The sequence below is a fragment of the Chelonia mydas genome, chromosome 4, assembly GCF_015237465.2.
Source record: "Chelonia mydas isolate rCheMyd1 chromosome 4, rCheMyd1.pri.v2, whole genome shotgun sequence".
In the NCBI taxonomy this organism is placed as follows: Eukaryota; Metazoa; Chordata; order Testudines; family Cheloniidae; genus Chelonia; species Chelonia mydas.
In genome coordinates this window covers 96,015,967-96,042,987 of record NC_057852.1, presented here as the reverse complement: position 1 = coordinate 96,042,987, position 27,021 = coordinate 96,015,967, and the positions used below count along the sequence as shown (strand labels likewise).

At 40.7% G+C, this 27,021-nt stretch overlaps 1 protein-coding gene across 17 annotated transcripts in view; it reads left to right on the top strand.

The window, feature by feature from the left end:
- LIMCH1 (LIM and calponin homology domains 1) overlaps window positions 1–27,021 on the top strand; it is a 305,602-nt gene that overhangs the window by 255,346 nt on the left and 23,235 nt on the right. For 5 of the 17 annotated variants that reach the window (XM_043544463.1, XM_037897875.2, XM_037897873.2 and 2 more), the window contains 9 exons: window positions 2,202–2,295; window positions 4,632–4,801; window positions 5,679–5,784; window positions 12,726–12,754; window positions 14,115–14,198; window positions 18,492–18,584; window positions 20,941–21,045; window positions 22,966–23,102; window positions 25,838–25,962. In XM_043544463.1, the coding sequence (XP_043400398.1) occupies window positions 2,202–2,295; window positions 4,632–4,801; window positions 5,679–5,784; window positions 12,726–12,754; window positions 14,115–14,198; window positions 18,492–18,584; window positions 20,941–21,045; window positions 22,966–23,102; window positions 25,838–25,962 (943 nt within the window). Of the gene's footprint in view, window positions 1–2,201; window positions 2,296–4,631; window positions 4,802–5,678; window positions 5,785–11,919; window positions 11,995–12,725; window positions 12,755–14,114; window positions 14,199–18,491; window positions 18,585–20,940; window positions 21,046–22,965; window positions 23,103–25,837; window positions 25,963–27,021 lie in introns of all 17 variants that reach the window. The other 12 variants (XM_043544451.1, XM_043544450.1, XM_043544449.1 and 9 more) reach the window with 5 other exon arrangements.

Genomic DNA, 27,021 nt, shown 5'->3' with positions numbered 1-27,021 from the left:
GATGTTGCAGATATTTCATTGTTCAGCATCTGAAGAGAATTAAGTCTCACAAGCATGAACAGACGACATCAGCCGAACACCATTACAAAAGTTAGTTTCTCTGCACCACATAGTTCTTTTCTCCATTTTTAAAGCGTTGCAATAAATAGTGTCCTTGTCAATACCATTGCTCAGAATGAAGAAATCTTCTCTGTCACCAGTTCAATCTGTTTCTTACTTGAATGCAAAGAGTATAGGTGGGACTGGCAATGACTCTTATCGTTATGGTTGTCTAACACTTTCCATAAGAATACCGTTTTCAGCTGTTTATAACTTTTCCAAAGTTTAACCATTCACATTGAAATTTTCCATGCTGGGTGCCTGCTTCAGGCTGAAATTATTTTGCAAAGCTTCAGTTAAAGCAGGTCAGCAGTTCCCAAGAGTGAGGCTAGAGGAAAAATATATTCTTTTAATATTAGCAAAACAATTTTAACAAGAGAACCTCATGTTTTGGAGCACAGGGGTTGTGCTCGGGTCAGAGGTGGCCTGTTGCTTTCCCCATGAAAATCCATCCAAATTTGCCAAGTTATAAACTGCTGAAAATTGCTGTTTCCATATGCTCATAAAGGTTTGTTAGAGGCTGGCAGCAAAATTCTCCAAATACTTTCTCCACAGAGCATGCTCCACTCCCGCAGAGTTGACTGAGCATGCTGTAGCATTGGGCTGAGGATGGGCTTTTCCTTCCATTGCTCTTCCTTGCTGCTATGATACTAGGAGCCAGAACTAAGAGCAAAGGAGACCCTGGCACACAGGCATGGTAGAGAAGGAGAAAGTTTCCTGCCTCAAATACAAAGAGTTCAGGGACAGGCTTGGGGGGAGTGATATGTGAAGGGTGAAAACATGCTGGAGACAGGAGCGCAGGGGGAACAGGGTAGGCTGGAGAAAGTGCAGACTGGTGCATGGTGGCAAAAAGTGTGTAAGCTGCACAACCTGAAATAGACTCATGATTCCTGAGTCCCAGCACTACTCATCTGTCTGCAAATATCTGTGAAACCCACTGGCAAAATGTGTCCTCATCCTACCCTCCGAGTGACTGGTCCACATAGAAGATAACAGTCTACTACTGCCAGATATTCCATTAGCTCAAGTGGGAGAGGCCTCTGTGGTGGATCTAAAGTTTTCACTCTGCTGATGCAGGAATCAGTGGCCCTGGACTCATAGGGATTCTCTGGGCTCTGCCAACTAGGCATAGCTTTTGTGAGGGAGGAGAGATGCAAACCCTGCCCCATAAGAGCACAATGTAGGGGGATCTTTGAGAGGGAATCTCATGAGGTTTCCTCTTGTGGATTTTGATTGGGAATGGGGAAAAATCTGGGTTCCTAATAGACCAATAATCTTGTAAAGTACGTTTCTAAAAAGAGCATCTTATCTTTTTGTTCTACGGAATATATCTATTTATTCTTTATTACATACTAGAAATATTGCACAGATGTATAATCGATATATTGCAGTTTTTCTTGCCCCATGTAGCGGGGAAATTAAATATATTTATAGATAAAGTGGAAGCATGTTAAATAATGTAGCTGTGTCGTTGTCGTTCTTTTGACAGTTTGGGTTTGTTCCTGCAATGAGATTTGCCCTAGTTTAGGAAGTTGGCTTTTGCAGTAATTAGGATTACTGGCTTGATATGGTCTTATCATATTTGTCAATCCTCTCTTAATAATGTGCCAAGTGCTTCACGCCTTTTGATGATAACCATGGGAAGTTCCATTTAGACAAACACAGTATTGGTGCAGCATTAGGATAAGGGAAATACGTCATTTGTTTTGCCAATTTTTATACCTAGAGAGTTTTGCAGATTCATTAATAAATTCATCAAATGAGCTACAGGTTATTTCATGGAGTCGAATGTATAGTCCACTCCAACTAACTCAACTCTAGATATTTTCCATTTTTTTGTTTTTTACAGACTGCTCCGACGCCATTATCAACAGTAGTGGATGATAGTGAGCATTTAGAAGATATGTGGTTAGCAGAGGAAATTAAGGCTAAGTAACTCAAAAATAGTCCATGCTGTTCATAAACTCACTCACTCAGTGCTTTGCCCCTGTTGGGCTCAATTCAAATGCATTACAAAGAGGAAGCCAGTACTACAAAATGGAAATGACTGAAACTGTATTTTTGCTCTAGGCATTTTATTTCAATGAAATTGTTCTCTGCAGGCCTCCTTCACTGAAGAAGTTAAACCAGCCAACCAAAAAGATGAAACTGATGCTGGAAGGCCAGAAATGATGAATTTGGGGTTTGCTTCACCAGGTTTGTTGCTGCAAAACTGCTTTAGCCTGGTGATATTCTCCTACAAATCCATTGTGCTGTGGATTTTTCTCTTCCTCCCTTCTAAATGCTCAAGAAGAGTGCATTCACAGTGACATCTAGAGGTTTCATGAGAAAATGCTGAGCTTGTATTTATCCTGAAATGGTATAATTACATTGTTTTCAAATCTATCTGATGCCTATTATGTCCATTTTGTAACTTACATGTCTCTATATGAATAACTCTAGATTAAATGCAGCATGCCCAGAACGTACTAAAAGTAGAAACTAGTGATAATGCAATAATGGTTTTGGTTCAAGAAATGATATTTTTTGTATAGAGTTTTAGGCCAGAAGGGACTACTGTATCATCTAGTCTGATCTTCTGTAGATCACAAGCCACCAACACCACGTGCACACTAAACCCAACAACTGAAATGAGACCAAAGTATTATACCCCACAGGAGGTTATGCTATACATTGAAGGAAGGGGGGAAAATATATCAAGAGACAATTCAAGCCAGTCTTTCTACAGGTTCATAAATATATATGTATGGCATCAACAACATTGTGCTCACCCTTGACGTTCTATTTTAAGGCTTTTCATATGGTTCCTGGTCAGACCGTTGTAAAATTGACTTTGTCAACTAGTTGTAAAATTATGATGCTACTTTTCCCTAATAGCAATGTTGCTAAAAAGCAATTTACATTCCAACATATCTTTTGTTTACTGCTTATTCATAATAAGATCATGTTAACATATTTTTCAATTTCTAAAATGTGCCAATCACCATTTATCTTGGTGCAGGTGCATACTGAAATATCTACCTCATATTGTTTGTAAATGACATACTTTCCTGTAATAAGAGTACAATTATACCCCTCCTATCCTTCAGGCAAAAGCATGACTAACCATTGGAGCTTTTCACCACATCCTGAAGGTTAACCAATTTGAGCTCCATCATCTCAATGAAAGAAGCACATTCTGCCCTCCACTGAGAACCCTCTGCCTCCAACTCCTAGCTGTTCAAATGCAGGGACTATTAGCAAGGACTCATAAGCTGATCTCAGATGCTTTGGTGGTGCACAGGGAGGGGAAAAAGAGAGCCTAGGCTTTCCGGTAGATAAATCCCAGTCAAGGTTAATATCAACATCTTGAATTGCACCTGGCAGCCAATGTAGCGCCTGCAGTGCATTAGTGTAAGGCACCAGAGATTGAACAATCGGAAGGCCAGATTCTGCACCAGTGGAAGTTTCCAAGTTGTCTCTGATGGTAGCCCAGTGAAGTTCATTTTATTAATGATCTAATCTGGAGGTAACAAAGGCTGAAGGTAACTGTGCCACGGTCCATATCTGAGAGAAATGGTCATACCAAGTGTAGGTGAAAAGAGTACTTTTGCCCCTCCCTTAAATCCGTTCGGACTTCAGGACTAACTGGGGATCCAAAGGTATCCCCTAAATTATGTACAGTAGAACCTCAGAGTTATGAACAGATCAGCCAAATACACACCTCATTTGGAACTGGAAGTATACAATCAGGCAGCAGCAGAGACTAGGGGGGTGGAAAAAAGGCAAATACAGTACGGTACTGTGTTTACTAAAAAAAAGATTTGACAAGGTAAGGAAACAGTTTGTGTTTTGTTTAATTTAAATTAAGATGGTTAAAAGCACCATTTTTCTTCTGCATAGTAAAATTTCAAAGCTGTATTAAGCCAATGTTCAGTTGTAAACTTTTGAAAGAACAACCATGACATTTTGTTTAGAGCTATGAACATTTCAGAGTTACGAAACCTCCATTCCCAAAGTGTTCAAAACTCTGTGGTTCTACTGTACCTTTCTGAAGGATGTACAGCCTTCCCCTGCCATTCTGTATAGATCCTTTCCCCAAACAGCCAGCATCATCTCTGTTTTATGTGAACTGAGCCTCAGCCATCCATCTCTCTGTCTCGCCAGGCACAGGCACTGGGAAAGCAAAGACAGTGCACTTTCTTGTTTTAGTGAAAAAATAGGTAAATCTGAGGTGCCATCTGCTATTGATAATGAGACAGTTTGAGCTGCAATATCCTCATTTGAGTACAGTCCTAATGTCTGTCTCTTTGAGAGAATAAGTTCTGCTTACTCTGAGGGATGTTTTCAGCACAGGTAATCAAATTTCCAACCCCATTCCAAAGTCCCAGCAAGGAAAGATCAGAGTTGCCTTTTATTTTATCCCTCTCTTTCCCCTTTCCTGACAAAAAGGCATTCTTAAAACTTTGCAATTCTTACATAGCTGGGATTTTTCTAATTTTTTTTATGTCATGCTGAAAAAAATATTTTGATTCTTGTGTTGTGTGGATTAGGTGCAGAACAGAAACAATTCAAGACAACTGTTACTTGTGCCCGCCCTGCTGTGCCCAGCATGGAGTTCCCTCTTAGCACCCATTCTGAAGAAGCAGCTTCAAAAGATAAAGATCTGAAGAAACCTGAGACAGAACAACAGAAGGAAGCAGAGATCCTAGTTACACAGAAGGTAGTGTAATACAGAAGAGCATGGGAGGGGGAGAGAAAAGGACCTGCCATGCAAGTGCTTTCAGTGTTAATGAGCTAGGTTTTGCTTTGCCTTATGTAATACTAAACTAGGAATTTAATCAAAGCAGCCTGTTAGTGAACAATCTTGAATCATTGTTTGAATCACAGTACAAAATTTTCCTCTTTCTTCCACATGGAAGAACTAAACTTTGGTATTCCTAGATGCACTAAACCAAAGGTCCAAGCTTGCAAATGCTGCAAACATGGTATTTTCTGTTGCAAGCAGGCCAGTTAAAGTTAATGGGACTAATTATGATTTTGAACAGTGCACCCTATAATAAGTGTTTTCAGACTCACAACTCAATTCAGTTGCAGCTCCCTGACTCTGCACCACCTGCCCCGAGCAGAAAAGTGGCTAGAGCAGACCAGAGAATCAGACCTGAAGTTCTTGTGTTTCTGTGTGTAAGGAAAGCAGAATACCTGAAGAATGTAAAAGAAAGAAGTTTGCCCTTAAAGCCTTCTTGAAATGTTCAGTGAGTGCATGTGGTTGAGACAGTGATTGTGTCTGACAAGATTCTGCTGTGAGGAAATGTATATCACTGCATATCTTTGGACTAGTAGCAGCCTTGGTATTTAGGGAAGTGCTAAAATCACATGGGGGGCAGTAAACAATTAAAAAAAATCCAGAATTTAAATATTACAAAATTACACAAAAGTGATGTAAGTAGAAGTTTAGCATCATAAACTTGATTCCGAAAATATGTGAAAAAACGTCATATAGTGGAATTAGGACCTCATTAATTCTGTATGCTAGCATTTTATTCAGTCAGACATAGTGCTTTCTGGATGTTAATGCCTGTTCTTAAATAATTGGGTAGGTAGTGAAGTCAAGTGCTCCAGAACAAGAAGGGGTTATATTATTTCCATTTTTGAAGAAAGTACCTGAGACCAGCCAAGTTATTCTGCAGAACTCTGATCAACAAGGTAGGCAAAAGAAAACAGGAGTATTCTGTAGCATTGTAGAAATTTAACTGGGTAGTATTTAAACATTTGTTAGAAGGGTCAAAAGAAAAATAGCTGTCCTTTGACCTACAGTTCTTCAAGTAATGATCTCTATGCGTATTCCACTCAAGGTGCGCGTGTGCTCCATGTGTATGAGATTGGAATATTTTTCACTTGCATTGTCCATTGGTCCCTGCCCCATGCCTTCTACTCCTCGTGCTCCCAACTGAAGGCATAAGGGGCAGTTTAGATCAGCCACTTTTCCAGTTTTTTTCTACTGCTCATGATCTGAGACTGCACTTCTTCAGCATCCGCAACTTTAGCTAGCATTTATTTTTTACTTGTAGATAATTGTATATAGTTTTACCTGTCTTAGATAGTTCATTCAATAGCAAGTGTAGTTTTAATATAGCCAGGGGCCCCCTGACACCCTCCTGGGGTGGCTACCATGCCCAAGCACTGCCCAGGATTCAAAATCTCTGTAATCTGCCCCTGGGCTTCCCACTCCACGATGATCACGATATTTGTGTATATAGCCTCAGTGAAGCTCATAACCCCTCCAAGGGCAATGTGTGCTGGTCATTCCCTTGAACAACCCATCAATCCCATGAATTCAAGCTTAGAAAATTCCTAGTGGATTGTTCAATGACACCCCAGTCTGATCTTGGCTTTTCTGACCCCCACACTGTACATTGAGCTAGGATGACCAGATGTCCCGATTTTATAAGGACAGTCCCGATATTCAGGGTTTTTTCTTATATAGGGACCTATTACCTCCCAGCCCATGGTCCTGATTTTTCACACTTGCTATCTGGTCACCCTACATTGAGCAGAAGCATCAAAAAGTTCCTCTTTGAACATGGTTGCCCTGGGCTCCGGGACTATGCTGGGAGCAGAGCTGAGGGCTCTTACAAACAAGGCAGACCTGAGGAGGGTAAGCAAACACTCTCACAAGAAATGTGAGAAATCCCCCTCTAAATGTTCATTCAGGAAGACCTCCTCTCCAACATCCTCAATGTCAGGTGAGACTCCATGCCCCAGTACTGGTGTGTTAGGAAGCACAGTATTGGTTCTGTGACACCATCAACCAGGCAAGTCATAGTAAGACCACCAAGACTAATGGTACTGCCCATTGACACAAAGGCCTTGTACTACTCCAATGAATCTGGGATCAGTGGGAGAGTTTCATCAGCCTTATCAAGACAAGAGAAGTCAGCCCTGATAAAGGCTCAGAAATCTTATGGGCACCTTCCCACTCCTACAGAAGAGAGACTATGTGGCCCAAGGACAGTGGCACCTTTTCTCTGTGGGGACCACTGTTTTACCACTATGATCCCTCACATTGGACTTGGGGTCCTTGGGATCTATGTATGAGACACCCGGAATACAGATGGACAGAATGGGAGTTGAGACAGGCATCCCCACATGGAAAAGAACCTCAGCCCACTCAGGTGCACTCTGAGAAAGAGGATCAACCAGGTGGAGCCAGTTGTCCCTGCTGGATTATCATTGTCCTCACCAGATGAGGTGGTCACATCACCACTGGGTAACAAGAGACAATTCCAAGATCTCCTCTTGAGGAGAATTGCAGATATGCTCTAGATGCCCCTGGAGGAAGTACAAGAAACTCCTCACAAGTTATTGGATATCCTCCACAATGTGGGTCCTAATAAAGTGGCACCAATCAATAAGGCCATCTTAGAACCTGCCAAGATAGTCTGCGATTCTCCAGATACTTAGCACTCCTACTCCAAAAAGAATGGAGAAGAAATATTTTTGTCCCATCCAAGTGAGTGGTGGACTCAGAAGATACTTCCTGCTAAATGGCAACATCTTTGGTTATGAGATAGGGTTCCTAGTTCCAGTCCTCCCAGAACTCCCACAGTTCAATCCACCATGAAGGATTTGCCTTTCAAGGAAAACAACCTATTCAGTGAGAAAACAGATGAATCGTTACATTCCCTCGAGGACTAATCCTCTCAGCATGCACCATCCAGGAGTGCAGAACACTCTGTTAGAAACCCTCAGCAGACGTTTTTCCACAGACCACAAGTGGGAGCCACATGACCTGGTGATACGGTGTATCTTTCAACAGAGGAGACTCTTGTTGCGGGATCTCTTTGCATCTCAAGAGACCAAGAAATGTCTGGGATTCTGCTCCTGAGCAGCCGGGGGTCATGTCAGGGTTCCCTCCCCACTCTGAACTCTGGGGTACAGATGTGGGGATCTGCATGAAAGACCCCCGAAGCTTATTTCTACCAGTTTAGGTTAAAAACTTCCCCAAGGCACAAATCCTTTCCTTGTCCTTGGATGGTATTGCTGCCACCACCAGGTGATTTAGACAAAAATTCAGGAAAAGGACCACTTGGAGTCCCTATTTCCCCCAAAATATCCCCCCAAGCTCCTTCACCCCCTTTCCTGGGGAGGCTTGAGAATAATATGCCAACCAATTGCCTTTAATGTAAGTACAGACCAGACCCTTTATCTTTAAGACACTAAAATCAATCAGGTTCTTAAAGAAGAACTTTATAATAAAGAAAAAAGTTTTTAAAAAAGCACCTCTGTAAAATCAGGATGGAAGGTAACTCTACAGGGTGATAAAAAGATTTAAAACACAGAGAATTCCTCTCTAGGCTCAGCTTCAAAGTTACAAAAAAAAAAAAAAAGAATAAAACTCACTCTTAGCATAGGGAAAATTCACAAGCTGAAACAAAAGATAATTTAATGCATTTCCTTGCCTTACTTACAATTTTTGTAATCTTAGATGCTCATTTCAGCTATGTTTCTAGGAGATGTTTTTCCTGCCTGGACCCTCTCTCGGTCCAGAGAGGAAACAAAAACAAAGAGAGCACAAACAAACCCTCCCCGCCCCAGATTTGAAAGTATCTTCTTTCTTCATTGGCTCTTTTGGTCAGGTGCCAACTAGGTTATTTGAACTTCTTACCCCTTACAGGTAAAGATTCAGTACGGCTACCCAGGAGGGATTTGATGCTACCCTTAGCTGTATGTTTATGACCAGCCACAATGCCAGAGGGGATGCATTTCTGTTACGATGGTCAGAACTGCTGATGTACGTATTCCTGCCCATCCCTCTCTTGCCTCGAATCCTGAGGGAGATCAAACGAGACAAAATGTCAATGATCCTAGTTGCTCCTGGGTGGCCGAGGCAGTTCTGATTCACTGGTGTTGTCCAGGTCGCCTCTCACCGTGCATCTGTATCCAACTCTTCCTGGATCTGTTGAGCTGCAGGCAAGGGGCAAGAGCCTTCATCCCAACCCGGCATCTCTCCATTTAACAGGTTGGTATTTGGATAGATGACAAATTCAGGGAGGTCATGCTTGAAAGCTGTTCAATCCATCCTTAGCAATAGCAGAAAAGACACCACATGAAAGTGCTATACAGCACAATGGAAAAGATCCTCGATATGGTGCCAGCATCATTGGATACCCCTAGGGTTCCAAGGTCACAGCTATTCTGGACTACTTCCACTTCCTAAAAACGTCAGGGCTGCCTCTCAGCTCCTTGCAAGTAAACCTGGCAGTTATTAGTACCTTTCATTCTCTGGTGGACAACCATTCAGTCTTTGCCCATACTGCTACAGTAAGGTTTCTGAAGGGACTTGTCAGAATCTTTCCTCCAGTACTGAAGCCTACCCCAATGGGACCTCCAATCTAGTCCTGTCAGCGTTAACAAATTCTCCATTCAAACCTTTAACTTCATGTTCCTTGCTCATCTGTCTATGAAGGTTGTGTTTCTGGTTGCAGTCATCTCAGCCAGAAGAGTAAGTAAGCTGGGCACCCTCTATATGGTCTTCCACAAGGATAAGGTTTTCCTTGAGGTTACATCCTAACTTAATTCCAGAAATCTTGGAATTCCATCTGAAGTGGGTCATCCACCTACCTGTCTTCAATCCAAAGTACCATGCTGCCAGAGAAGCTACACTTTGGATGTCAATCCAGCCTTGGTATTCTACCTGCAGAGGACAAAATCCTTCAGGGAATCTCATTAACTCTCTCACTCTTTTTACTGAATGTATGAGAGGGTAAGCAAAGACAGATTTCAGGATGCATCTTGTTTTGCTATGACTTGACAATGACCCCTCACACAAGGTGTGAGAGCCCACTCAATCAGAGCCCAGGCACCATTAGTAGCTTCACTTCATGATGTTCCCCTTCTGAAAACCTGTAAAGTGGCAACATGGGGCTCTGTGCATACCTTTGTGCCTGGCACAAGCTTCTCCTGTAGACACATCCTTCTGCAGAGTGGTCTTCCAATCTGTGGTACGCAGGGTTACTTACACCTGCTTTCTCAACAAACACTGCTTGTGAATCACCTCGAGTGCAATACACACAGGGACCATCACTCGAAGAAAGTCCAGTTACTTACCTGATACAGTAACTGGAGTTCTTCAAGATATGTGGTCCCTACATATGTTCCACTACCTGCCCTCCTTCTCCTATGCTTCAAGTCCTTATCCTAAGGCTCTTCACAGTAGAGAGGAACTAGAAAGCTGATCAGTCCACACGGCCCCTTATGCCCTCTGCTCAGAGTACAAGGAGGAGATGCGCACAGGCACAGACCAGCAGACACTGCTTATGAAAAATCTTCCAGTCTCAGGTTCATGGAGCATGTGCGCTCCTTGAGTGGAATACACAAGGGGGCCACACGTTTCAAAACTCCAGTTACTATGCAAGGTAAGTAAGCAGACTTTTTAAAAGGAAATAATTATTTTTCACCAAAACAATTGCTTCTGTACTAGTATTGTTAGCATAATTCTGTGGTGATAATTACACTATTATCACTACCTTTCTTAAATACAACAGACGATGTATGGCGCAAGTCAGGAAGACCAGGATGGCACTATTATATATCTGACACTGAGTTAAAGGGTATATTATATTTAAGGGTATTATATTTTACTAGTACTGCTATTCTAAGATGAAAATAGCTTAGTAATCTCTTTTTATGATAAAAATGTTTGGATCTAAGTTCTGTCCTCATCTGCTCACGTGTGGCTCCCATTAAAGTGAATGAAAACAATGCATAGATCTGGCACACTTCAGTTTACCTCACAAATATTTGAAGTTGCTGTAAATCATGAAAATTTCCTTTTTTATCCTCATGATGTGCAAATTTTAATTGTGTGTGCAATATAGTACATATACCATACAGAAATCATAAAGCAACACCAAGAATTACCTGACCTTCTAGTGTCTCCTGAAACCTTTGGTTAAATGTGCTTTGACGGTGTGTGTATAAGTAGTGCAAAGACTTCTCCCCCTTCTTGCTGTTTTCAGGACTGAAATTGCTTTAGATGGCAGTTGTGGAAAATAAAACAACCCTGAGTGGAAGTAGACATTGAACTTGTAATAAATTGGGAGATTTTTCACCCTTAATACAACTTAAGTGTTAAATTAAACTAAACAAGAGAGCAGCCATACATTGAGTTATAGAATGTAGACGTTAACATTTTTAGTAACGTTGAAGTTCTTCGTGCTCTGGAGCCCACATAGAATAGATGGTGCTGAGAAAGTCAAACAAATACAAGACAACTTAAACATGTATAAAAGCTCATGATGAGTTTATAAGATTAAAAAATGTAGGATTCTGACTGAGAGAAAAATGTCTTTAATTACACCAGTGTGTTAGGTTTCAGAGTAGCAGCCGTGCTAGTCTGTATTCGCAAAAAGAAAAGGAGTACTTGTGGCACCTTGGAGACTAACCAATTTATTTGAGCATAAGCTTTTGTGAGCTACAGACTGAATGCATCCAATGAAGTGAGCTGTAGCTCACGAGAGCTTATGCTCAAATAAATTGGTTAGTCTCTAAGGTGCCACAAGTACTCCTCTTCTTTTTACCAGTGTGTTAGAGGACATTTAAATGAAGTGTACCACACCAACAGCTTGTAAATACTAATAGCATTTCAACTAAAAACCCTCTTAATTTATCACCATGGAAAATGGAACTCAAACTAGCTTTGATCAACCGCCCTTTAAAGCGATTAATGAATTAATTTAAAAATCCATTTGGTCACTGAGTTCACATCTACCTGGTAATCAGTTTTCTTTTCACGGTGTCATATTTCTTGTTTTGTTTCTATTCTGCCATCCACTCTAGAGTCACCCAGCCGTGCCAGTGTTCCGCTTAGGGTTCGGAACTCCTGGCGACGCTCCCAGTTTTTCTCACAGTCAGGTAAATGATGCACTGGGAGTAGCTGCATCTTTCCCGCTGCACTGAGTAGTAGGTGTTTTAAAATGTGTGCTGGGGCAAAAGCTGATGATCACTGGTACTTATTCTGCTGTCTGCTTTCATAGAAAGTGCCTATTCCTGTTGCACAGTTGGCAAAGAGCTGTTGGATTACACACAGATATAATGCTTTGGTTTCAGACACCAAAATAATAATTTCCCTTTAAATTTATTTTCACTTTACATCTGTTTTTAAGCAATTTAGCGCAAAGGCACTTAATAGAAAATGGCAGTGATTCTCTTGGTAACTGTGACACTTGAATAGTGTTTTCCCTTGATATGTCCTACCTTTGCTCTGCTTTTTTTCTTTCCCCACATTGAATAGTGAAGGAAAAGTTAAATTAAATTTGATAACACTCTTTTCAGACACTGCTAATGACTCTGACCAAGAGTAGTTGTCAGTAGCTAGTGGTAGCTTAGTACCTACTGTTGATGTTATGCTCTTTGTAGCCATATCAAAAATATTTTTGTTGGTGGAGGGTACAATCTATTTCTCTGATCTGTTGTATCGTAATTTTTCATTGCTGCTAGTTGTGGGACAGTTATTGTTATAAAGTTGAATTGGTAGTTTCCTCTTTATACAATTGTGACGCAGCTTTTTATTTTAAATTAAGATAAAGCATATTTGACAATCTTAATATTTTGGGGGATTAATTTTTGTTTTTCTCTTTTTGCAGCAGACTCTGATAATAGTGACAAGTCAAATGTAAGTAACTTCTTTGCAGTGTTCTTAATAGCAAAATAGTGGTGTGTTTAGTGTAGAGATTTGCATGATGGTACAACTAAATCAGTGATTCTTTTGAAAACCCTTCCAAAATAGACTCAAATAGGAAGAAGAAAACTCAGCTCTTTTAACTGAAAGAAAAGAAATATGATCCAAAACACTTCATACACTTTTAAACAAATATGGGGCTAAGTTCTGTCCTCAGTTACACCTGTGCAGTCCCATCAGCATCAGTGCAATTGCACAGGTCTAAACTGAGAATAGAATTTTCCCCTTAACTAGGAAAAATGCAGAATTATGATGTGTGGATTCACTTTGGTCTGGATCCTACATACATGCTTAACTTTGAGAATGAATAATTCCATTAGCTCTAGGGCTCTATAACTGTTTGCTCCTTCTGATTACTTGCAAAGAAATTATTACATACAAGAAATGATCAACAGATCAAAATCCATTACCCCTCAAGGAAACCCACATATATTTGAACACAGCACATCCTGTATTCCATGTACTGCTCATCATCTGAAAATAGATGTTATTTTTTCTCATTTCAGAGTGCATAGGACTCATAATGTAGAGTAATTAGATATTTTACATCATAAGGCCTCAGCTTCTAAAGAAAAAAATTTAGCGCATCATACAATGGGTCCCTGATCTGACTGGGGCCTGTGGATGTTATTGCAGTATAAATAATATCTTAAGCCAAGACTTGAGATTGGATATGGTGTCCAAGATCTGAAATATGTGAACATTGTTCTTCTGTGATAATTTATTTTGATAGTTGTGGCATCAGAGGATTATTTTCAGGAAAAATAAGCATTTGGTTATTTTTCTTTACTAAATTGGTATATTTGTATAAGTAGATCAATGCCCCTTGGAATTTCTTCTCAGTTGCTTCTGTTCTCCTGTTCTATCTGATGTTTTCCTAGTTCTTATTTGCAAACCAAATGATTTTTCTGTGACTTGCATATATTGCAGAAATAAAACCGTTTCCAACTGATGGTGTAGCTAGGAATACTGTTAGCTAACCGTGAGAAGTACTGGTTTCAGAGTAGTAGCCGTGTTAGTCTGTATCCACAAAAAGAAAAGGAGTACTTGTGGCACCTTAGAGACTAACCAATTTATTTGAGCATAAGCTTTCGTGAGCTACAGCTCACTTCATCGGATGCATACCGATGAGAAGTACTGTAAATTGAAGCAATTATAAATCTGAATTCCACTTGTAGCTTAACATTTTCACTTAATTGGTAGAATAGCTTAAGTGACTTCATTGTGCAACTTTTTAGGATTGTCTTGTGATGTATATTATTAGATCCTAATAACCTCATTCAATTTATCTAAGTGTTTCAGTTTCTGGTCCTGGGATCCAGAAGAGGAACGAAAGCGACAGGAAAGATGGCAGCAAGAACAGGAACGCTTGCTTCAAGTACATGTGCTACTAAATTTATTTCTACTATTGGTTACTTGTTTTTCAGTTGAATTATCACTCTTGTTAGACCTTGAGCAGCACAGTTCACTTCATGACTGTTTTAATTTAATTTCAAATCTGAATATTTTATATTCATCAAATAAACCTAAAATTGCTTGAAGATAATACTGAACACATGAAAGAATTTAATTGGTTAAAATGTGAACAGTATTTAAATTTACTGTTTAAAAATATTTCTGCTCAATTTATGTATAAAAAGAACAGAAATGAATAATTTAATAATTTAATTCTTAATTTGTGGCAAATGCTTGTAAAACTTACTGTTTTGTCAAGCATGTGAGAGAGTAAGTTAATTTTATTTCTTAAAGGAGTGGAGTAAAATGTATTGATATAAATCAAAAGTAATTTTTTGGTTTATGAAATACCTTATCGTGCCTCATAGTTTTAAATGATAGAATTTAATAAATATATACTTCATGAAAAAAATATTATCCATAAAAATACATTTGCATTGTTTGCTTTTCTTTAGCTTAATTCAAAAACATGCCATTGTTCAGTATAGGATTTGTTTTCAGAAGCATGCTGTTTTTTAAAATACAAAAGTAAAACATTGTGAAACAGCATATGGCTTAATGTGAGTTGATGTATGGCTATCCACATCTATAATGGCAACAGTCTTAACTCTTTTATGGGTTTAGTTCTCAGTGTTATGTTTTGCTTCTGTCAAATGGGATTGTGTACAATATGTGAACTTGTAAATCAGTTCCATACATAATGACCTTTCCTAATCAGCATGTGCTCTGTGCCCAGATCACACTTACTATTAGAGATGGGCTAACTAGTAAATCTCTGTGTATGCACATGTATGCAGCTTTCACTGATTTCACCCTGTTCTAAACCCAGTCGTAAGTTGTCTGTGCCCTGAACCACTATACTTGGCTGGTAAGATGGTAAAAGAAAATAGAAACACATCTTGGATGGGGATGGAAGAGGACACTTAATGCCTCTTGCTCTTTGGTACCCAACTTGGTTCCCCTGACTACCAGCTCATTAAGAGTAAAATGCTAGAATCTCTCCAAAACTTTTCCACAAATCCTGGGGGAAGGAAGAGAGAGAGGTTGTTTGTTTTTGTTGGGTGTTTTTTTTTGTTTTTGTTGTTCTCTGGCATCAGGTGGGACTTCCACTTTTATCTTGTTTTTAACAAGAACATTAGTTCAGGGATTCAGGAATAGCCACCAAATACATACCATACATTAGGTCTATATTTAACGCACAGAAAACAAGCTATGTATTGATTAATTGCTTTGATAGTTTTTCTTCAAGATTGTGCATATGAGAACACTGTTTACAAACAATTACTTTGTTAGATTTTGTAGATTGTTATTTACAGTTGTCCTAATTTAAGAAGACCAAGCTAAACTTGTCCATTATAAAGTGGCTTATGGAAACTTTCTCTGTACAGCTTAGTAGTATAATAAGCAATGTAAGAGACCTGGGGGGGCGGGGGGGCTAATTTCCTGTCCTGGCTGAGTGAACCGTAGTGGCACTATTTTCCAATCTGGAAAGAGAGAAGTTGAAACTTCCTCATGTCACTCAACAGTGAGCCAAGAGAGCAACATTGACTGGCTCCAAGGAAGCCTTTTGTTCTCTTTCCTAGCAAGGATGATGGCACCAGGAGAAAGAATGAGGAGTACTTGTGGCACCTTAGAGACTAACAAATTTATTTGAGCATAAGCTTTCTTGGGCTAAAGCCCACTTCATCAGATGCATGCAGTGAAAAATACAGTAGGAAGATTATCTATATACAGAGAACATGAAAAAATGGAGGTTGCCAAACCAACTCTTAACAAGACCAATCAATTAAGGTGGGCTATTATCAGCAGGAGGAAAAAAACAAAAAAAACACTTTTGTAGTGAAAATCAGGGTAGCCCATTTCAAACAGTTGACAAGAAGGTGTGAGTAACAGTAGGGGGAAAATTAGCATGGGGAAATAGTTTTTAGTTAGTGTAATGACTCATCCACTCCCAGTCTTTATTCAAGCTTAATTTAATGGTGTCCAGTTTGCAGATTAATTCCAGTTCTGCTGTTTCTCGTTGGAGTCTGTTTTTGAATTTTTTTTGTCGAAGAATTGCGACTTTTAAGTCTGTAATTGAGTGTCCAGGGAGGTTGAAGTGTTCTCCGACTGGTTTTTGAATGTTATAATTCTTGACATCTGATTTGTGTCCATTTATTCTTTTGCATAGAGACTGTCCGGTTTGGCCAGCGTACATGGCAGAGGGACATTGCTGGCATATGATGGCATATTATCACATTGGTAGATGTGCAGGTGAACGAGCCTCTGATAGCGTGGCTGATGTGGTTAGGTCCTGTGATGGTGTCCCTTGAATAGATATGTGGACAGAGTTGGCAATGGGCTTTGTTGTAAGGATAGGTTCCTGGGTTAGTATTTTTGTTGTGTGGTGTGTGGTTGCTAGGGAGTATTTGATTCAGGTTGGGGGGCTGTCTGTAAGCGAGGACTGGCCTGTCTCCTAAAATCTGTGAGAGTGAGGGATCATTCTTCAGAATAGGTTGTAGATCCTTGATGATGCGTTGCAGAGGTTTTAGTTGGGGGCTGAAGGTGATGGCTAGTGGCGTTCTGTTACTTTCTTTGTTGGGCCTGTCCTGTAGTAGGTGACTTCTGGGTACTCTTCTGGCTATGTCAATCTGTTTCTTCACTTCAGCAGGTGGGTATTGTAGTTGTAAGAACGTTTGATAGAGATCTTGTAGGTATTTGTCTCTGAGGGATTGGAGCAAATGTGGTTGTATCTTAGAGCTTGGCTGTAGACAATGGATCATGTGGTGTGGGCTGGATGAAAGCTGGAGGCATGTAGGTAAGTATAGCGGTCAGTAGGTTTCCAGTATAGGCGTTTATGTGACCATCGCTTATTAGCACTGTAGTGTCCAGGAAGTGGATCTCTTGTGTGGACTGGACCAGGCTGAGGTTGATGGTGGGATGGAAATTGTTGAAATCATGGTGGAATTCCTCAAGGGCTTCTTTTCCATGGGTCCAGATGATGAAGATGTCATCAATATAGCGCAAATAGAGTAGGGGCGTTAGGGGACGAGAGCTGAGGAAGCATTGTTCTAAGTCAGCCATAAAAATGTTGGCATACTGTGGGGCCATGCGGGTACCCATAGCAGTGCCGCTGCACCAGGAGAGAAGCTTGAGGTGGAAGGTAATAAAAATGGAGGTTTCCATATTTAAGAATAGATTGCTTTTGACCAGTATTTCATTCTTGAGCTTAGTCTCTTTATACCTCGTACATTTTTATTTCTATTTGTTGTTTACGCCATTCCAAAATTAAATCATATTAGGTGGAGTTGATTGCATGGTTTGCCTGGTTATCAAACTGATAATAAACAAATTTCTTATGGGTCAGGGGTTTGTGTTCTCAGTATTTTTAACTGTTGTTTTGCACAATATTTTGGAGGAAGGAGGTTGCAACCAAAGTGCAGAGGAAACAGTGTGACTTCGCTGTTCCGATACAGATAAGACAGTTTTGACACCACAGCATTTTAAAGAGCTCTTTGAGAGATTCTCTTTTGATTCAGAACACATGCAGGGCTGGGGAGATTCAATTCTCAAGAAATAATCCCATCCAGGAAGAAAACCAACTACTCAGCTAATCATCATCTTATCCACTTCCGACCTTTATACATTGTCTATTTATTGTATGATCCTACATGGTTTTTCATCTTTCATTAAATTGTATTAGCAGCAGCTTATCTTTATTAGATTAGTGCCAAAGCTAATATTTATGAAGCCAGTTAAATTCAGAAGCTATTTTAGCCAATGATTAATGCAAAATCCTTGTTTTAAATATATTGGAGTGTTTTGATAGCTTTTTTCAGAACTCTTCAGCTCCTCATAAGCTATGGTTGTTTTTAAATGCTGAAAATAAATTTCATTTTGAACAGCATCTAGCATTTGAAAACTCCTAACTAGTCAGACTTGATATAGCACTTTAAGTGTCCCTTGTGCTTTACAATAAGCTAAGAGTACTAAACAACATAAAACTCCCCTAGGGGACCGGGGGTTGGGAGGGAAAGGAAGAGAAGTTTGTTCATGTTCTTGTTTTTACATTGCATGCCTCTTTTCTGATGAGCCAGTTTCTAGTGGGTCCAGTTTCCTGATACATAGCAAATATTGCAGAACATAAATACTGTCTTTTAACCATTGAATTGAAACAGATAAAAAGAACCCCCTATTAAGTTTCCTATTAAATAGATTGTACTGAAATTCTGCACAGGAGAGGTACCAGAAGGAGCAGGACAAGCTGAAAGAAGAATGGGAAAAAGCACAGAAAGAAGTTGAAGAGGAGGAGCGTAGATACTATGAGGAGGTATAATGTTCAAAAGAAGCAAGTTTAAGAAGTGATCTTGCAGTTCCAGTGCAGGGGTATCTTGCTTCTATGCATTTTTAAAGTGTTTTGCTAGTGGGACTGTCACTTAGAGACTAACCATTTACGATGATCCTTTATGTTAGAGAATTTACATCTCGGCAATGGAAATGTCAGAAGCTCACTGTTAGTTTAATTATTTTTAATTTCCATGCCCTTGTTTTGTCCTGTGCTCAAGTCATCCCTTTGTCCTGTTTCAGTGGTGCAGTTAGCTTGGACAATGTTTATGTCTCTTAAGTTGTCTTGTCACATTCATTGTATGTTTCTAATCATACTTTTATGTACAGTAGTTAGGCAGATTAACATCGGATAATCATTGCTTGAGTAGTAAATGGCATACTCATGACCCTGATGAGAGGTAAAGCATCTTTCTGAACCCTCTCTGCATTTCTCATGCACCCATCACCATAATGTCTAGCCACCATGCATTACTTAAAAAATAATTAAATGTTATTTTAGGAAATCTGTCTATGCTACAGATGAATTGACATAAGAATGTAGGAGAGAGGAGGCAGAAGAATAGGTTAAGGCGACATTAAACAGGCATTCCCAATATGGATGCGCATATCAATAAACACAAGCATGTACTTGGCCAGCAGCAGCAGTCGTGACTTCCCCAGTTTACCACCCATGACTCACTGGCATTCATACTCAGATAATGGGGCTGGTGGTGAAGTACACTAGAGAAAATTATGATGAGCTTTGGAGACCGAGCAAAGCTAGGCAAATAGGCAGCACAATGGCAGATGAAATTCAGTGTTGGCAAACTTAAAGAAATGAACATTGGAAGGAATAACTTCAGCTAATTCTATAATAATAATTCTGTCCTAGTTGAAGAATGAAATGGAAGATAATACTGAAAAATATTACAATGCCATTATATAAAATAGTAACACATCCTCACTTGGAATACAGGATCCAGTTCTGGTTAACACATCTCAAAAAAGATACAACACGAGTACATAGTGTGCAGAGAAAGGCAATGAAAATGACTAGAGGCATGGAGCAAATTTAAAACTGAGAAAAGGAAAAACTTCTTACGGAATACACACCTATCAATTAAACACCCTACCATTTGATATTGAGTCTAGTAGCTTAGTATTCCATGTCCAGCAACTCTGAAGATCAAGCCACTTACCTAGAGATCTAAATATGGATTTTTAAGCCTAACTTTATACTCTTGCTTTTGAAGATCTTACTCCTGGGGGAATTCTGCGCCACTGCACATGCACAAAATTCATGTGCCCCACAGAATTTAATTTTTTTCTGCAGAAAATACATTCTGCCCCAGAAGTGCTGCTGTTCCACCTTTCTCCCACCAGAGACCACTCTGGTGCCAGAACTGCTAACAGCATGAATGCAGTAGGCTGTTCTGATGCCACAGCAGCCTCTGGTGGGCAAAAGGTGGAACTGCAGCACATCTGGGGCAGAATGTATTTTCTGTGGAGGGAAAAAGAAATCTGTGTGCACGCAGTGGCACAGAATTCCCCCAGGAGTAAAAGTTCATCACAGCACCTAGCCTGTGGAGCCAGGTTAGGACAGAGTGGGGCACACGGGGCTGCTGGGGGGGGTCACAGACTGGGGTTCAGAATGGCTAGTGGAGGAGGACAGACGAGGGCGTGGGCTCAGGAGCTAGTGGGGTGACAGCATTTAGCCAAGGACTGAATGGGAGTGGAGGTGCATGGCCACATGGGGATGCGCGAGCGGGGCTGTGGGGACAGGGACAGATGTGCCTGACTAAATGGGAGAGGCTTCGGATCTGCATGGGAGAGGCTCTCCAACCCCCTAAGAATCCTGCCCCTCCCCCCACAAAAAAACCTGTTCCATTCTTCTCCCCCAACAACCCTCCTGGTTCACTCCAGAGTCCTTCCTTCTCCCTTACCTCCTCCACTGCCACTGACACTTGCAAGCCTTTGCACTGCTTCTCACCGGTGCAGGAAATACAATTCTGAATTGTAATTTAAATGAATTACTCAAAGTTCTGTATTAATATGCCTACTAAGGAATCTATTTGTCAAAAAAATTACCAGAATATTTTTTTTTGGTCTGCATTGTTACTGACATACTTGCTGACAGATATTTTGAAATAAATTACCAAAATAATTGAAACTGGCATGATTATAGTGCATCATTTTGACAAACTATGCAGAATTTTGCAGAATTCTTAATTTTTTGGCACAGAATTTTTAATTTTTGGCAGAGAATTCCCCCAGGAATAAGATCTTATCCAATGTTCCTTTGGCAAGCTTCATTTTTAAATCTCTCCTCTTCCTCCTTCCTGCTCCCACCTCTCCTTTAGGAGCGCAAGATAATTGAGGATACTGTAGTTCCGTTTACTGTTTCTTCAAGCTCTGCTGAACCCCTCTCCACTTCTTCCTCTGTCACTGAAGGAAATGGGACAATGGTGAGTGTCTGACAGAACTGGAGTGTAAACTAGGAGGTAATGAAAACGGGGCAGTTAAGGCAAAACTATGTTCAGTGTGGAGTTAGATCATTCCCTTAAGATCAGTAGGGTCTAAGAACGGCATGAAAGGCAGTTTGTTTCATGAAGCACCCCATCTTACTTTTCAAAGCACTTCTCAATAAGCGTAGTTCACTTTTAACTGATAAAAATGTGCCCAGTTGTAAGCCTCTAAGCACTATACAGTGTGTAAATAAAGTGTATTATTATAAATAGAGAGCCAAACCCCAAAGCAAGCTACCACCATCCTACTTTAGATAAGAGCAGGGTTAAAGTAAAAGGGGCCAGGAGTTGCACAGCCCCCCATTAAAAGTAGATGGTGTGTTCCCATTCCTCCCCCTGTCTTTGGTGAGCATTATTCACCTCATTGCTTCCCCTCTTCTTTGGCTGGTGCAGGCAGACGTCACCCTTGTATTTCAATCTACTTTGACTATCATGCGAAGGCCTAGGAAATCTAAAATTTTCCTTTAAAACATGGGACTACTTCTCTCTAAAGCAAGATGGAAATAATACAGGAATGTTCAGGCTCTGATCCTCCTATGGCTCCTTGTGCACCCAGTGCCCACAAAAGGCTAGCCTGACACATTCAACTAGGCCATGGTCTCCACTGCCCAAAACAGGGTGTGGTTACTGCAAAAGAGCTTGCTGTAAAATTCTAATAGAGACAAGGCACACTTTGTTTTTACCTCATTGGAGGTTGTCAAGTTCAACACTTTAATCACCCCACATGGCTTTGACCTGAGCTAGCTACTTTGAGGTAAAAAATAGTGGGTTGTCTCCATTAGGATTTTACAGTGAGATAGCTAACTTGAATTTGCTATTCTGCTGTAAAAACACCTTTTTTGGCAGTGGAGACAGCCTTGGGGGCCTGACAAAGTTCTGGTAGCCTCCTTGGGCTGCACAGATTCTCTACAGCTCTGTGGGCTGTGGACTCACCCCAGCACACCCCCTACACCAGGACTTGAGATAGTCTTCAAGAGGCAGCCTTATGACTACCTACCACAATACCTGTGCTGGGGGGATCCTCCCATGGCTGGTTACAGGGGTTTTAGGACTCCTTTATATGGTTCTGGCCCTTTTGCAAGGCACAGGGAGGCCAGACGGGGGGTAAGGAGCACATCCCTGGTACATGACAGCAATCAAGAATAGCTATGTTTTGACTTCTGGGAGACTAGAAAAGTCTAGCTTGTAGTTATTGGTAAACTCTCAATCAGAGCCCCCACGTGGCTTCTTCTCTTTTTTTTCCTTCTAATGCAGAAGGAGATGAGCATTTATCATCCTGAAGGCTATGCTAGACAGTACCTTTAATTTATTACTGTATTTCAGTACTGAAGACCACATTCTACTCAATTACTGAATTTCTCAGGCAATGGAGCGTGTGAATAAATACTCATTTTGCTTCCCATGGGGTGCCGCAAAAACACCTCACCAGTGAAAGTGTATTGACCAGCTTTGTTTTTGAAGCTTAACTTTGAAGCCCGAGGAATTTTGTAACCGTGTTTTGAATGTCACATTATCTTTCTGTAATGACAATCTTCCGATTGGCACCACGTACGGCTTCTGTGTTGAATAAATGTTGTGCTCTCTGGAGAGGAAATGCCCTTCCATAATTTCCTTGTTACAAGTTCATAAGTATAATCATGTTAATTTTTCTAAACACTGTCCCAATCAAATCCAAGGTCAGTGTCAGTAAGGTCAAATAACTTTTGCTTTATGTAACACCGTTCATTTTTCCTCAAAGGCATTTCCTTTATGTGTAACAAATATAGTAAACTGAGGGACAGGCTGTATTGTTATCATGCATGTTCTGAAGTTGAGTTCAGGTGAAGATCTTCACTATTATCTCACTTTTTTTTTTTGTAGAACATGATGGAACTGAGTGACTCTCAAGAGGAAGAGAAACAAAAGGAAATTAAAAGACAGCAGAAATTACCCTGGGAGCAGGAGGGTGCATCATTAGCCAAAAACAAGAAAAGTGAGCCATGCCTGGAAAAGAAAAGGTGTGGGTTAATCAAGGAATTTTAGACAAGTGAATGTACTTGTAAGGTTCTCATCTGGGCTCATAGCAAAATTGTTTTGATGTACTGTGCTCAGACTGGGGGTGTGAAAGTGCTTGTAACCTCCATTCCTACACATTACACAGCTACCCTGGCCTGCAATCTGTCTTCAGCTGTTCTTCAGCTCCTTCAATCTGTAATCAATCCAGAGATCCCTCACCCTTACCAGACTTCCACTTGACCTGTTGAGGTCCCTCTTTTCTACTGGGAAGATACAATGGAATGTATCAATGTTTATACTTTTAAAACAATATTTGGTTATCTTTCCTTGCTTTTACCTCCTCTCATTTAATTTCTTTATTCTTTTCCCAATGTCTTTTCCACCTTCCACTTTCATCTTTGTCTTCTCACTTCTTCTGTTCCCGTCTTTCCATCTTTCCCTTACTCTTGAAACCCTCTGTCTCTCACTCTCCTCTTTTTCTGGTTCTCTGTGATCCCTTTCTAAGGCCAGAAGGTAACACTCTGATCATCTAGTCTGACCTCCTGTCTAGCATGGGCCATAGAACTTCCCCAAAATAATTCCTAGAGCAGATCTTTTAGAAACACATCCTATCTTGCTTTAAAAATGGTCTGTGATGAAGAAACACCATGACTCTTGGTAAGTTGTTCCAATGATTAATTACTTCCACCATTAAAATGTACACCTTATTTCCAGTCTGAATTTGTCTAGCTTCAACTTCCAGTCTTTTTTTTTTTTTTGCTAGATTGAAGAGTCCATTATTAAATATTTGCTCCCCATGTAGGTACTTAAATACTATAATCAAGTCACCTCTTAACCTTCTCTTTGCTAAGCTAAATAGGTGCTCCTTGAGTCTGTCACTATAAGGCATGTTTTCTAATCCTTTAATCATTCTCCGGGCTCTTTCCTGAACCCTCTCCAATTTACCAACATCCTTCTTGAATTATGGACCCCAGAACTAGACATGGTATCCCAGCAGCATTTGTACCAGTACCAAATATAGAGATAAAAGAACCTCTCTATTCCAACTCGAGATACCCCTGTTTATGCATCCTAAGTTCACATTAGCTGTTTTGGCCACAGCATCACACGGGGAGCTCATGTTCAGCTGATTATCCACCATGACCCCCCAGATCCTTTCCAGAGTCACTGCTTCCCAGGTTAGAGTCCCCCATCCTGTAAGTAAGGCCTATGTTCTTTGTTTCCAGATGTATACGTTTACATTTAGTGCCATCCCTCTGCACCCCTTTAGGAAGTTACCAAGTCCTTACTCATTAAGGAAGAGCGGTGCATCCTTCAGGGAGTTACTGGACCCCGTTCCCCTTACTAGCTATTCTGTATAGTTCTGGAACAACACACTCACTCATGTTTGGGTATGGGGTGCTGGAAGGCTGACATTCCTACTGAGGCAGGGTTAAGGTTCTAATGTGTAGTCTGTGTTGTACAGTGGCTGTGCTAGTGGTGAACTGGGCTTCTCTGGGTGGAGGAGTAAAAGATATTGTACTGCTCGGGCTATTTACTGCCTGTCAAGCACCCCCTTGTGGCCAGAGGTTGCTCCATAGCACCCTGCTTCTGTGGCAATCCTGTCTCTTCAGGGCTCCTTGAAGAGCGCACAGTTCAAAAAGTAATTCAGACAATCCCAAGGGATTCCATTTATTTAGTCTTCAGGTGCACACTGGCCCTCCAGGCTCCAACCCTCATCCAGTGTCTCTCTCCCAGTAGTCCAACACAAAGTATTTCAAAACAAAACACAGACTCATGCAGACTTCAGCCCAGTTTCAGCTGGGCACAGTCCCCTCTATCTGAGAGTGTCTGTCTGTCTGCTTCCCAGTGCCTCCTGCATGGAGTTTGTTCTTCTCCCTGTCCCCAGGCCTTTTCAGGTAGACCTCTCTCCCCTGCTTCTTGGGCAGGTCTCTCCCATGCCTCCCTGCCTGGAGAGCTTTCTTCAGCTTACTGTCAGGCTTCCTTCTACCTCTGGCAGTCTCAGCTACTCTCTCACCAGGTCTTCCCTGCAGGTTCCTGCTGCCTTTTATACTGTACTTAAATTACTTGATTCCCCTCTGGTAGGACTCATCTGGCTGAGACCCAGAAGCTCCAGCCCATGGGGAAGCCACCCTGTGGCAGATATGTTTAGATACTTTCCCTTTTCATTTCTTGGCTTTTATGTCTGTGTGTCAGGTATGCTATGTATAGAGCAATCTTAACTCACAAGTATTGCAGTGTGTTTATGTGCTAATTTCCCAGATTTCTTAGTTTAAGAAAGGATCTCCAACTTAGCAACAGCTACTTTCACCGAACCAGGATCTTCACTCCTGAACTGGCCAGACGGTTTGACAAGGAACAGGATTTTCAGTGCTGGTAGCTGTTGTTTTCACAAAGACAAGGAGCTCCTGAGCAGGCTTAACGTTATACAAAGAGCAAGACCATTGACATAATAGCTGTTGCTTTGTCAAATATGCTATTCTATGATGCTGTTACAGAAAGGCTTTCAGGGCCTGTACTTGGCAGTATGTCAGGCCAGCAAGGAGAGTCAGCATAGATTACCATCTCAATTTATTGCCAATTCATGATTATTACCCACACTGATCTATTATTGCTAACACACGGAAACAAATACTTGTTGAGCATAAGAGGTTCACATACTAAAGCACAATAATGAAATGACACTAGTTGACATTCCTCTTAGCTTTGTGTACACAATGTGATTTGTTTTTATTAGCAGTGTCAATAAAGTGCCCACAGAACATCCAGAGACTGTTCTTCAGAGGGGAAGTGAGCAGGATCACCAGGTGTCAGTGACAGAACACAGCTCACCTGTCATACTGAATCTACCATTGACTCAGGGTAAGATTCCAAACAATCCGAAGATTGATTTTGTTTGTTTGTGTTTGTCAAGGAAATTTCACAGGTTCATAGAGTGATTTAATCAAGAATATTAGTCAAATGAAATTGCAAATTTCCAAAATAATTTAATCCGTGTTATTGCTGCGGGATTTAAACTTTTCCCAGGTTCAAAATCTGTTTAGTACAAGCTAAGATAAATGAGTTTAAGTGATAACTGAACTTTGGATCCTTGGCATTACATGCCATGGAAGGCTGAGCACTTAAACTCCAGCTGAGAAGCTAAATAATCAAAGTCTATGTGTGCACAATAGTTATCTAAAGTATATCCTGCAAATATTATTTAATGACAAAAAATTCATTAAGACAAAGAAACGGTTGCCTAGCAATAGCTCGATCCCTTCCAGAACATTGAGCTAAGCAAAACTCAAACTTCTGAAAACCAGGAAATACAGCTAAGGTACCCATGCACACTTAACTCTGCCCCCTGAAGCAGGCAATAGCCACTGGGAATTAACTGCATGAACTCTAGCTGCAGTCACTATGTTAGGTGTAGCTGTATTGAATAGCAGAGGAATAGTTGGAGCAGCTTGGAAGATCGATAATTGTGATATGAGGAGATCTGGGGATTAATTTGAGGAGCATCGTAGAGCTGTGATTGTGATATAAGAAGTTTATTCTCAGATTTCCACTGAGGGTGGCTTTCACACTTCAGAGTTGCTAAAATGTATGAACTTAATGAAATGCTGTTTTTGTTTTCTGGGGTCTGTATCTCGGGAGCCCCTTGATCAAATGACCCCACATTTGGATCACTGACCCTAACCTACCCTACACTCCCATGAGGCACTGCAGATTTCAGGACAATTCATGTAAGCACATAGATTTTAGAGCACTAAGAAGGATTGTACTTTTAACAATAAGGGCTTCCCAATCTTAGCTAGAGCAGAGCTGGTGCACCATTATAATAATATATGACATTAGAGGGAGAATCGAAGGGAGGAGCTCTACATATCCATCAGCAACATTGGGCTTACTGCAGAGGGTATGGGGAAGATCCCCATC